General features: G+C 43.0%; 1 protein-coding gene across 2 annotated transcripts in view; it reads left to right on the forward strand.

Moving 5' to 3' along the window:
* The window catches only part of AXL (AXL receptor tyrosine kinase), a 190,453-nt gene that overhangs the window by 137,273 nt on the left and 40,959 nt on the right, over positions 1 to 12,221 (forward strand). For both annotated transcript variants that reach the window (XM_030220148.1, XM_030220149.1), the window contains exons 14-15: positions 414 to 491; positions 2,348 to 2,440. In XM_030220148.1, coding sequence (XP_030076008.1) covers positions 414 to 491; positions 2,348 to 2,440 — 171 coding nt within the window. The remainder of the gene's footprint in view (positions 1 to 413; positions 492 to 2,347; positions 2,441 to 12,221) is intronic.

The raw sequence follows: 12,221 nt of genomic DNA on the forward strand, positions 1-12,221 counted from the left end.
TTTACTTTTGAATTCTTTCGGGCTTAGTATGTCACTAACAAAGAAGACGGCAAAGCATTTTGATTTTTATAATAATTGCACTTACAGTAGTGATTAATAATTAGAAGAACAGGGTGGTGGTGACGGAACTTCATTGGTGGAATGTAATTTGTACAGGAAATACGAAGGAACTACCCAATGACAAAAGAAAAATGGGATAGTTTCATTCGGAAACATGGGAAATATTGAGTACATATACAGCTGACTTGGTAGAGTCTATGATATTCATAGACATTGTTGGTACTTTTTCGTTTGTGTCTTATTAAGTCTGTGATAAAAATTAATAAAAATATTTCAAATAGAATAGATATGCATACATGTCCCTCTTGACCTTCTTTCTGGTCTTCTCTAGCTGTCATAATTTTGTTTTCTAGGAGAGTTTGGTTCGGTAATGGAAGGCCAGCTGAATCAAGACGACTATATCCTTAAAGTGGCTGTCAAGACTATGAAAAGTAAGAATTACAGTTCTTTTCTTATATTCAGGGCTTTTTTTTTTTTTTTGAGGGGGTACTGAGTACCAGCACCTTTTCCATTGTCTGCTAAAATTGACCCATGGTCTCCAAGTTTTAATGAAAGAGCTCAGGCTCTACACAACAATTCTGCCTTATCATAGGTTCTGTTACTACTACTACTACTACTTAACATTTATAGAGCGCTACTAGGGTTACGCAGCGTTGTACAGTTTAACAAAGAAGGACAGTCCCTGCTCGAAGGAGCTTACAATCTAAAGGACGAAATGTCAAGTTGGGGCAGTCAAGATTTCCTGAATAGAGGTGTAGTGGTTAGGTGCCAAAGGCGACATTGAAGAGGTGGGCTTTGAGCAAGGATTTGAAGATGGGCAGGGAGGGAGCCTGGTGTATGGGCTCAGGGAGTTTATTCCAAGCATGGGGTGAGGTGAGGCAGAAAGGGCGGAGCCTGGAGTTGGCGGTGGTGGAAAAGGGTACTGAGAGGAGGGATTTGTTACTGGTTGTAGGGGGCCTGGCTATTGTGGGGTGGGTCCCTCAGTGATCACTCCCACCCCTGAAGGGTGGCCTGCCATTTGAGTACCGGCACCTTTTTCGCTAGAAAATATGCACTGCTTATACTATCAAAGAAGTGAGGTAGGATACTGAAGATGACTGCTTGCCCTATACCCTGAGTGAGGGCTGTACAAGCTCCTAGCTCTGACATGCTCTTATTTCATTTATCTACTTTCATTTAAATGGACTTGGGAAAAATCCACAATTCTAGAAATAACACGTATAGAATGTTTGTACGTTTGGGAAGCTCAACAGGTGCCCTTGGCCTGGATTGGCCGCTGTCGTGGACAGGATGCTGGGCTCGATGGATCCTTGGTCTTTTCCCAGTGTGGCATTACTTATGTACTTCATGGTTTATATACCACACTATCTATAGTGCTAGGCAGTTTACAAGTTTACATACTTTAAAAAACAAATAAAACTCAAAAGCATAAATAAAACAATAAAATCAGTACATTATAAAAACATCAGCCATGTAAAAAGCTTGTTGGAATAAGTATGCCTGAAGTAATTTTCTAAATTGTAAATAACTTTTTACAGTGTGCTGTTCTTCTGGGAGGGCATTCACAAACGTGCACCTTCCACATAAAAAAATTCTTGATCTAAAATAGGGGTGTCCAATTTCTGCCCTTCCCAGGACAGGTTTTCAGGATTTCCCCAATCAGTATGCATGAGATCATTGGGGAAATCCTGAAAACCCGACTGGATTGCGGCCGTCAAGGACCAAGGTTGGACAACCCTGATCTAAAATCATCTAATATAATCTGCCTAAATAATGACACATTTATCAGAAGACCTCTATGGGCAAGGCAGACAATACAATCGTAATATAGTGACCAAAAAATGGGGGGGGGGGAGGTACATCACCAGTTAAAGCTTTAAATATCAAAGTTAAAACTTTGAATTGTGCTCGCCATTTAACAGGTAGCCAGTGTTTTGAAGTTCAGGAGAGCGATGATCAAATTTTGAGACACCTATAATAATGTGGGCTGCAGCATTTTGTGCCATTTGCAAGGGATATAACAAATTCAAAGGCACACCTAACAACAGAGAATTACAATAGTCACAGAGTGGCATTATCACTGAAAAGGTTGGCTTTTTCATTGCCCTGTTTATCTTTAACTATCCTCTTGTGGACTGGTGGTGTCACAGTTTGTATCCTTCAGCTGTAGCATTGGAAAGGAATATTTCTCCTCTTCTCCAGTGAGCTGTCTTGCACTGTTTTTCTTTGTTGGCAATTTCATTATATAGGATAAACAATGTATTTTTTTCTATGTCTATTTTTATAGTAGCCATCTGCACCCGGAGCGAGATGGAAGACTTCCTCAGTGAAGCTGTCTGCATGAAGGAGTTTGACCATCCCAATGTGATGCGTTTAATTGGTAAGAGGGTGCTTCACTTGCTCTGTGATAGAATGTATATGAGCAGATTCTCCATGGTTGGAGATGGAACAGATGGAACAGATGGAAAAAAAATTTCCTAGCCCAACCCGTGCCCAAAAGGAGCCCAAAAATAGTCCAAGCTGCCCAATGGCCTATTTGATGAGCGGAGGAGGGCTAGTTGAGGAATGGGAGGACTATTTGAGGAGAGGGGGGTCCCACCCGTATAAGTGAACTTGCTCTGTCTCCTCTTCCTCCCACGTGGTCACTGACTGCTCTCTTGCACTCGCTGGGCTGATGATGAGTCAGTTGATGACCTCATCACTGGCCTATTGGTCAAATTTGGAGCTAGAATGAGGCTTCAGAGATGCACCAAGCCTCATTCTGGCTCCAAATTTGACCAATAGGGTGAGCACTCAGCACAGCTGCTGGAACCGCCCAAAAAGTCGCAACCCGTGACTGAGGAGAATTGCTCACGGCCAAATGGAAAAAGCCACCCAATCTACGGGAAAACCACAACTCTGCCCATGGCTGCTTTTGTGGCCAGTCTGAATTCAGAGCAGAGCCCTGAACCTTAATACTGAACCCAGAGTAACCATCTCTGCCACCCAATTAGGGAGTAACTTTTAAACCTGTATGAAGTTTGCAGGCTGTCTCCATGGAGTTTCTCTTTGGAAATGCAGAGCTGGCCACATTGCTGGTACATCGGTACCCACAGACTTTATCCTTGGGGGAGAAAGTCCATGAATTAAACTATATGCAAAGATTTCAAAATAAGATCCCCACACACAATTGGCCAGACCCAACCTTGCCTTCCACCCAGACCTGCCCAATGTGAAATTGCTGACTACTTTTACCCTGGTGGTGTTGTTTTCTGTGCCCATTTTACCCAAGGAACTCTGTGATATTTTGATAGGTCAACAGTTGGCTATGTCATAGGTGAAGGTGTTCATTAGTTACTTGAATAAAATTGATATCTGCCTTCTCAGGCAGCAAAACTCTTAACGAAGTGCTTATGTGTGAAATCTCTGGGTACCTTTTATCCACAGACTTTTATATCAATTTCCAAAAGGAACATTTTGCTTTGAAAATAGACTCAGGGGAAAAATGCACACATGGATTTGCACTTACTATTTGTGTGGGTACTTTTTCCTGTGAACACTTACAGGCATGGAAAATATGTACGTCCAGACCCTGCATCTGGGAAAGCCTTCCAGACATGCTCGTATGTCAGTTTGTGTTGAGCAATTTCCAAGGCCCCCTTTCTGTGCATAAAAATCAAATTTTAAGTGCAGAAGGACATTTGCAGTACCCAGAATGCAGTGAGGAGATGGAAGTTGGAGTTGGCTTCCCTGTGTGGAGCTGTGGAGTAGCCCTAATGTCAGAGCAGGGGCTGAGAACCCAGAGAACCGTGGTTCAGATCCCACTGCTGCTCGCTCACGGCTCTTTTTACTAAGGCGCTCTAGTGGATTTAGCATACACTAACGATTAGCACATGCTAAACACTAAGACACCCATAGGAATATAATGGGTGTCTTAGCATTTAGTGCACGCTAAATCTGCTACCGTGCCTTAGTAAAAGAGGTTCTTAAACATCTATTGCTTCAGGTACAAACTTAGGGGCCAATGGTAAGCACTAGTTGACCAGGTAGGAGAGGCTTCTAGCAAGTTAACTAGCACTAGCTTTAATTGGGTCCTGATAAGATATTCAGTGGCACATAAGCGGATACTCCTGCTCAATATCCTATTCAACCACTGTGGCGCTATCAAGTTAGTGCTAAACAAGGAGGTTTTATGACAGGAGACGGCATAACATTAAAAATTTGAATCCGTCTCCCCCATGCAGTCACAATATTGTGTGACCCCCAAACATTTGCAGACACTATTGAAAACAATAGCAGACTTGTGAGGTTTATGACTGTCTATATGTTTGGGTTTTTTTTATTTGACAGTTTTTTAATTTATTTATTTGAAAACTTCCCATTTGTAACCTGAGGTGTGTGTTTTTTTAACCTCTGGGGGGGGGGGGGGGTCCCCACAACTAGGCCCTGAGGTTAAGGCAGAGCTGGGGCCTTTCTTAAAGCTGCCCCCTACAAAAAACAAGCCTCCCAGAACTCCAAAAATAAGTCTGCTGCTCCAGAGCACCTGTGCCCTCAAGACTCCCCAAAAGTTAAAAAAAACAACCTAGGATTACATATTGGAAACCTTTAAATAAAATAAAAAAAAAACACATAGGCAGTCATAAACCTCACAAGTTTGCTATTGTTTTCAATAGTGTCTGCGAATGTTTGGGGTCACACAATATGGCAGCATGCTCCACCCACTGGCTTCAACCCACAGAATGGGCCAGATAGGCTCATGCTGTCTCCTGTCATAAAACCTCCTTGGTGCCAAAGCAGTCCAGAGACAGATTCAAGGCAGAGCTGAGGGTTACCCAGGCACCACCAATATTCAGTGGGGGTACCAGGATTCAGAAGCGTAGCCAGGCTGAGAGCACGGGGGGGGCAGAGAGCGGACTGCCGTCAGTGTGTATTTTAAACACAACAGATCGAATCAAAAATAGGCACCGGTGCCATCAGAAGTCTGTTTGAGGGAGCGGACGCTCCCCTGGTGACCCACCTAGCTATGCTTGTGTCAGGATTTACCATCCAGTTGGCTCTGGATATCAAAATGGAAGTCCTTTGTTAACCAAGTAGATTTCCAGGTACTGCCAATGAATGTTGATGGTACTCGAGTACCTCCCAGACTCAATATTCAGTGCTGGTACCCACGTAGGGGTCGGCACTGAGCGTTAACTTAGCTAGCATCAGGCAGCGTTGAAAGAATCCTAACTGTCGCTGGCTGAAGGAACTAGACAACTGTCTTCATCTTCTGTGCGCCTATAAATTCCTGATAAATTCTGATAATTATGAAATCTTATAGGGGACGATAGTCAGATTGCGGAAGGTAGCCGGCCTGCCTCCCACAGTTGGCACTGAGCCTGGATATTCAATGCCAGGCTGTTTCCAGTGGCTGGCATTGAATATTTGGTTTATTTTCTGGCTGCTTTGACAATAACCAACTAAGTCAATATTCAGACTTAGGGGCCCTTTTACAGAGCGTCGGTAAGCCGAACGCAGGCTTACCACTTGCTCTTTCGGGACTACTGCAGGCCCAACGCGGCCACCAGTGGTAGTCCCGCCCCAAGTGCACGTCATTTCCAGGGGGGGGAAGAACCCCCCTCCTCCCAAGAAATGGGTAGCACGGCGTTAACCCAGCGGTAATCGAGCATTGCTGCGCAATGTCCGGTTACCACAGGGTTAACGCCGGAGCAGTTATCACCACCTCAATGTGTGGCGGTAAGGGAACCCCGCCGCATGGCCATGCCGTGAGAGTTATCTCACCACATGGATATTTTTTTGTTTGTTTTTACTGGCTGCGGGGAAAAAGGGCCCTGGCGTGTGAGAAAAACGGCCCCTGCCACCAGCGCAGGGCCCTTTTTCCCACAGCTTCGTAAAAGGACCCCTTAGACAGTTATGTTTACACCAGCCAGAGATATCCCATATATTCACGTGGCCAGATATAGCCACTAAAGTGGGACTAAAAGTCAGCAGAAAAGTCGGTTATATTACCCAATATAACCGGCTAGCTGCTAACCGGCGATATTCATCAGGAGATAGCCGGCTATCTCCCCAATGAATATTGCTGGATAGCCGGTTATGAGGCATTTAACCTGCCAGGCTTAATGCTTTTGAATATCGGCAGGGGGGGGGGGGGGGGGGGGGGAGGGTACAGTCAATATTTGTTCATTTTTTTAAATTTCTTGTAAACAGTTTTGGACTACTATGAAGGGGGATAAGGCGGTTTATAAATGCAGATTAGATTAGATTAAGCCCTCAGATCACAGGGAAATATCTACTGTACTGTACTGCAACTTGCCTTAAGCTACAACTGAAAATAAGTGTGAGCTAAATCCAAAACCCTTTCCTTCCCTCAAGTTTGAACCCTTGTTTACATCATAAGGTCATGGATGGTAGCAGTTAAAGCAGGAAGAAGTTAACGTATTCTTGTGGGAGACCTTGCCTGGTAATTGAAGCCACAAAGGATAGGTGGGGAATATTGGCTTACCTCCTCTCAGGCTCTCCCTGTTGAGCAGAATAAATTCTGTAAACTTTATCCTTCCTTTTCTTAGCAATGCACACAGTCCCATCCCTTCTCCCCTCCTCCCATTTTTTTTGTTTTTGTTTAAACATCTGTGATCTATAACAAGGCACAAGTACATAATTGATCGAACCTATGTAATGGAAGAAGGCTGAATTCCAACAGCATGATGACGTCTTTCAGTGTAGCTCTCTGTAAGTGGCTGAAGTGGTGACACCCTGCGCCGCATCAGCTACACAGCTGTATGGGTTTCTCTGTGGTTTTGCATTCCACAGGAATGTAGTCTGCACTTGGGATGCACACAGCGCTTGCAGAACAAGAAGCAGCCTTGTCCAAAGTAAACGCATTTTTGTTTTTGCTCAAGAGTGCCTCGCCTCATCGGCCTGTTAAGCTCTTAATACTCAGAGGACTGACCTGCAGGGTGCAGAGTGCTAGTGGTGACATCCCAAGCTTACTAATACTGCTCTACGCAGATGGATATAGTCAGCCTCAGAGGTCCCACCCTTAGTCCCCAGACAGTTCTGGGTGGAGTTGCCATGTCTCTGCTCTACAGTGAGTGCAAAACGTGCTTTGCAGAGATATGGGTAGAAAGACTTGTTAGGCTGTTTGAGGCAGAGCAGAAGTACATGCTTCAGTGTTAAGGTAGGCAGATTGTTTGTGAATTTATCTCCTTTTAAAGCAAGGGTTCTTAACCCGGTCCTCGGGATATACCATTCCAGGCTGGTTTTCAAGATATCCACAATGAATATGCATGAACTAAATTTGCATGCACTGCCCCCATTATACAAATTTATGTACATATTCGTTGTGAATATTCTGAAAACCTGACCAGCTTGGTGTGTCCTGAAGACTAAGTTGAGAACCCCTGATTTAGGGTTTTCTCCCCTCTCCAAATTTGAAAATCAGGGATTGTCTATGCTTTTGACTGGCAGATGAATGGGAATGGCTGACACATCATGATGATCACAGGAGTAGCCTAGTGGTTAGTGCAGTGGCCTGAGAACCTGGAGAGCAGAGTTCAATTCCCACTGCAGCTCCTTGTGACTCTGGGCAAGTCACTTAACCCTCCATTGCCCCAGGTACAAAATAAGTACCTGTAGATAATATACAAAACCGCTTTGATTGCAGCCACAGAAAGGCACTATATCAAGCCCCATCACTTTCCCCCTTTCCCTGATGGAGGCAAGACTGATTTATTTTATAGAACATGAGGTTAACATGGGTGGGCGTTAGGCAATGAAGATGTTTGGCACCACCTCTAGTTCACCTCTCATTGGCCTGTACCACTGCCACTAACTAGCTGGACTTGACTCAAAGGTAGAAGGACCACAGCCCACCCAAGCCTCTGTATGGTCAGCAGCCACAGGGCTGTGTCTCCTGAGCCAGTCATTTCTAGCCATTGGAAACCACCAAAATTACACAGTTAAACTATATCATGGGGCAAAGCCACCAGTCGCTCAGTAATGCATGTTATATTCAAAAGATACTAGGAAAACACCAAAGTTAGAATATTCTAGTAGAGAGGTTGTGGATTCCAAATTACCCCATCAACAGCTATGTAGGTTGTCAATATAAATAAAAAACATATTTGAAATTCTCTGTATGCAAATACAAGAAATTTGCAAGATAAGTTCAGAGAGTTAGGATGTGTGACAATAAATGAAGGCGTTAAGCATCTCACAGACCTGATGGAAGGAGGATAACAAATGGGACATCGTGATACCAAGGTACAAATTATATTGAAATAACATTGAAATTGTTGTAGGGGTGACATTAAATATTAAGGATGGCAAAAAGTCAAGACCCTGAAGAAAACAGAATGCAATTTGTGATGTGGAAGAGTATAACTGTGGGGGTATACTACTGACCACCTGGACAAAATGAAGAGATACAAAGTGAAATGCTAACAGAAATTAGGAAGACAAACAATATTAGTGGGAGGTTGTATTTACCCCAATATTTCTTGGGTAAATGCCTTATCAGGATATACTAAGGAGGTAGAGTTTCTAGATGCCATAAATGATTGCCTCATTGATCAGTTATGGAACGCATTACCGTGCAACCTAAAAACGATCTACGAACTAACCAACTTCCGCAAACCACTGAAGACCCATCTCTTTAACAAGGCATACCACAAAGATTAACAAATATGAACATATACAACTCCTCCACATATATTCAGAACTGTCTTAATATATCTGCTTGCTATATTACTATCACGTTTTTATTATAATGCTACCCAAGATCCTTCTGTACCATTAAATGTATATTTTCTAATTATATTTCCACCTATCATAATGTATTGTAAGCCACATTGAGCCTGCAAAGAGGTGGGAAAATGTGGGATACAAATGCAATAAATAAAATAAATTTATCCTGCTGCCAACAAGAGGGGTAACTAGGTTAGATAATGACTGCAGAGTCACTAAAAGAAAACTATGTCTGTAGAATTTAATTTTAATAAGGGAGACTATGATAAAATGAGGAAATAATAAACAGCTAAATGGAGAAGTTGCAAAGGTTAAAAGTTTACATGAGGCATAGATGCTGTTTAAAAATACTATCTTGGAAATACTGATTAGATGTCTTCCACACATTAGAAAAGATCAAAGAAAAACCAAATGAGTGCCAGCATGGTTAAAGGGTAAAGTGCAAGAGGTTAAAGGGACAACTTTTAAATAATGAAAAATGAATCCAAGAGATGAAAATAGAAATGAGCATAATCACTAGCAATGTAGGGCTACTAAACAGGTCAAAAGAAACTTGCTGTAGAGGCAAAAATTCCCAGTAAAAACCTTCAAATCTATTAGAAGCTGGAAGCCTTTGAAGGAGTCGGTTGGACCACTTGGGGAGGAAAAGGCCATAGCAGAAAGACTAAATACATTCTTTGCTTCAGACTTTCCTGAGAAAGGTGTAAGTTTTTTCAGATGATATTAAATTGGCAAAGCAAAACTTAAGGAAGAAAGAGAGAATTTGACGTAAAATGCATATTCAGGAAACTCAAGTAGATCATCATTTTGGTTTGCAGAAATATCAGCAATTTACAAAGACTGCTAAAAAATAATATTTTGATAAATTGATTTCTCAAGCTCCTAATGATACCAAAGAACTTTTTTCCATAGTGAAGAAATTCACAAACACTAAAACAGTTCAATCTTCTGTCAATTTGACTTGTCATGATTTTGCTACTTTTTTTTTTTTTTACGAAAAGATCCAATTATTTTCTCAATCTCTTCCAAATTCTATACCTCACTAAATATCTAATACGTCTTCTGTAATTTGGCCTGATTTCACTTTATCTACACCTAGACAGATTGAAGAGATTTTGAAAAGGTTGAATAAGAATCCTTGTTCCTTGGATGTTTGCTCTCCATCAGTTATACAAGCTTTAAAAACTGATTTGATAGGACCTAAAATTGATCTGGTTAATAAGTCTTTGTTAGAGACTTAGAGGGTTATAATCGAAAGGGACGCCCAAGGTTTACTGAGGACGTCCTCGCAAAACGTCCCAATGGAGAGGCAGGGAAACCCGTATTATCGAAACAAGATGGACGTCCATCTTTCGTTTCGATAATACAGTCAGGGATGCCCAAATCTTGAAATTTAGGTCGTCCCTAGACTTGGTCGTTTCTGATTTTCATCGATTATGGAAACCAAGAACGCCCATCTCAGAAATGACCAAATGCAAGCCGTCATGGGAGGAGCCAGCATTTGTAGTGCACTGGTCCCCCTGACATACCAGGACACCAACCGGGCACCCTAGGGGGCACTGCAGTGGACTTCATTAATTGCTCCCAGGTACATTGCTCCCTTACCTTGTGTGCTGAGCCCCCCCTCCCCCCCAAAACCCACTACCCACAACTTTATATCACTACCATAGCCCTTACGGGTGAAGGGGGCACCTAGATGTGGGCACAGTGGGTTTCTGGTGGGTTTTGGAGGGCTCGCTGTTTCCTCCACAAACGTAACAGGTAGGGAGGGGGATGGGCCTGGGTCCACCTGCCTAAAGTGCACTGCACCCACTAAAACTGCTCTAGGGACCTGCATACTGCTGTGATGGAGCTGAGTATGACATCTGAGGTTGGCATAGAGGCTGGCAAAAAATATTTTGAAAGATATTTTTTGAGGGTGGGAGGGGGTTAGTGACCACTGGGGGAGTAAGGGGAGGTCATCCCCGATTGTCTCCAGTGGTCATCTGGTCATTTCAGCCACCTCTTTGTGCCTTGATCGTAAGAAAAACACGACCAGGTAAAGTCATTCAAGTGTTCGTCATGGACGTCCTTGTTTTTTTTCAATTATGGGTCAAGGACGTGCTAGTGTTAGGCACGCCCAAACCCCGTCTACGCTACGCCTCTGACACACCCCCTTGAACTTTGGCCATCCCTGCGACGGAAAGCAGTTGGGGATGTCCAAAATCGGCTTTTGATTATACCGATTTGGACGACCCTGGGAGAAGGACGCCCATCTTCTGATTTGTGTCGAAAGTTGGGCGTCCTTCTCTTTTGAAAATGAGCCCGATAGTCTAATTAATTTTCCCAGAGTCCCTTCAGTGGCTTCTCTGCTTACATTTAAGTGTTATCTTTCTGAAATTTTGAAAATGCCTAAACAATCCTATTCACCAGTATTGTGAATTTATTTTATTCCATCTTCTGTAAAAGAAATGGGTCAAGCTGTAGTTCCTGATTTTGATGCTTCATTTGATGTGTTAAACTTAACCCAGACTTTGGAAGATGATACTAAAGGCGACACACATAATTTCAGTATTCTGTAAGGCATATGCATAAATGAGAACTCCACCTGTGTTCTAACCTTGCTCCACCCCTATATATCCCACATTCCAAATATGCACTATCCTCGCCCCCCCCCCCCCCCCCCCCCATATTCAAAACTATTTAACCCACCAGGAACGGCTCCTGTAGATCACTACCCTTTTTGCTGACCTAACTTTATTCAGGTAGTTACATGGAGTGGAGAAGTGCAGTGAGCTGAGAACCCAAGGTTTGTAGCGGCAATATCTTATGTGCCATTGAAAATCTAGGGATAACCTGGTTAATGGAAGATAACCAGGTTAGAAGCCTCTCTAAGCTGGTTATCTACTGCTGAATATCAGCCCCAAATTTTTCAAAGCTGTTACAGAGAAACACAGAAAAATGTAGGCAGATAAAGATCATAAGGCCCATCCAGTCTGCCCAACCATGCCATGATCGCAAGTGAATTATGAGAAATTTCAAGGGGGCCTTAGAAGTTGGGAACTGGGCATCTAAATGGCAGATGAAATGTTAATATGGATAAGTGCTAAGTGATACACATAATTTGAACTTCTGCCACTGCCCTGAACCATTGTCCCCCCCCCCCCCCCATGAAAAAGGGAACGAAGAAACAATGACTGAAAAAGGTGGCAGACTTTCCAAAAGAGCACAGCGTCAGACCAGAGGCAAAAATGGAACTATCTTTCTCTATTAATTTTTCCTGGAGCTTTTGTAGGGCAAAACAACTATGTTTTCCATCAGGTGGCTCTCGGAAACAGTTCCAGAAGTTTTATGTCCCCAGAAAAGCTGTTCTTTCTCTCGCTTTCTTGTATTTTTAAGCCGTAGAGATGAACTTCAGCTCCTTGGCAGAGCCCTTCTACCCAAGGCTGTAACAG

Source organism: Microcaecilia unicolor, chromosome 11 (genome assembly GCF_901765095.1).
Source record: "Microcaecilia unicolor chromosome 11, aMicUni1.1, whole genome shotgun sequence".
NCBI classification, from domain to species: domain Eukaryota; kingdom Metazoa; phylum Chordata; class Amphibia; order Gymnophiona; family Siphonopidae; genus Microcaecilia; species Microcaecilia unicolor.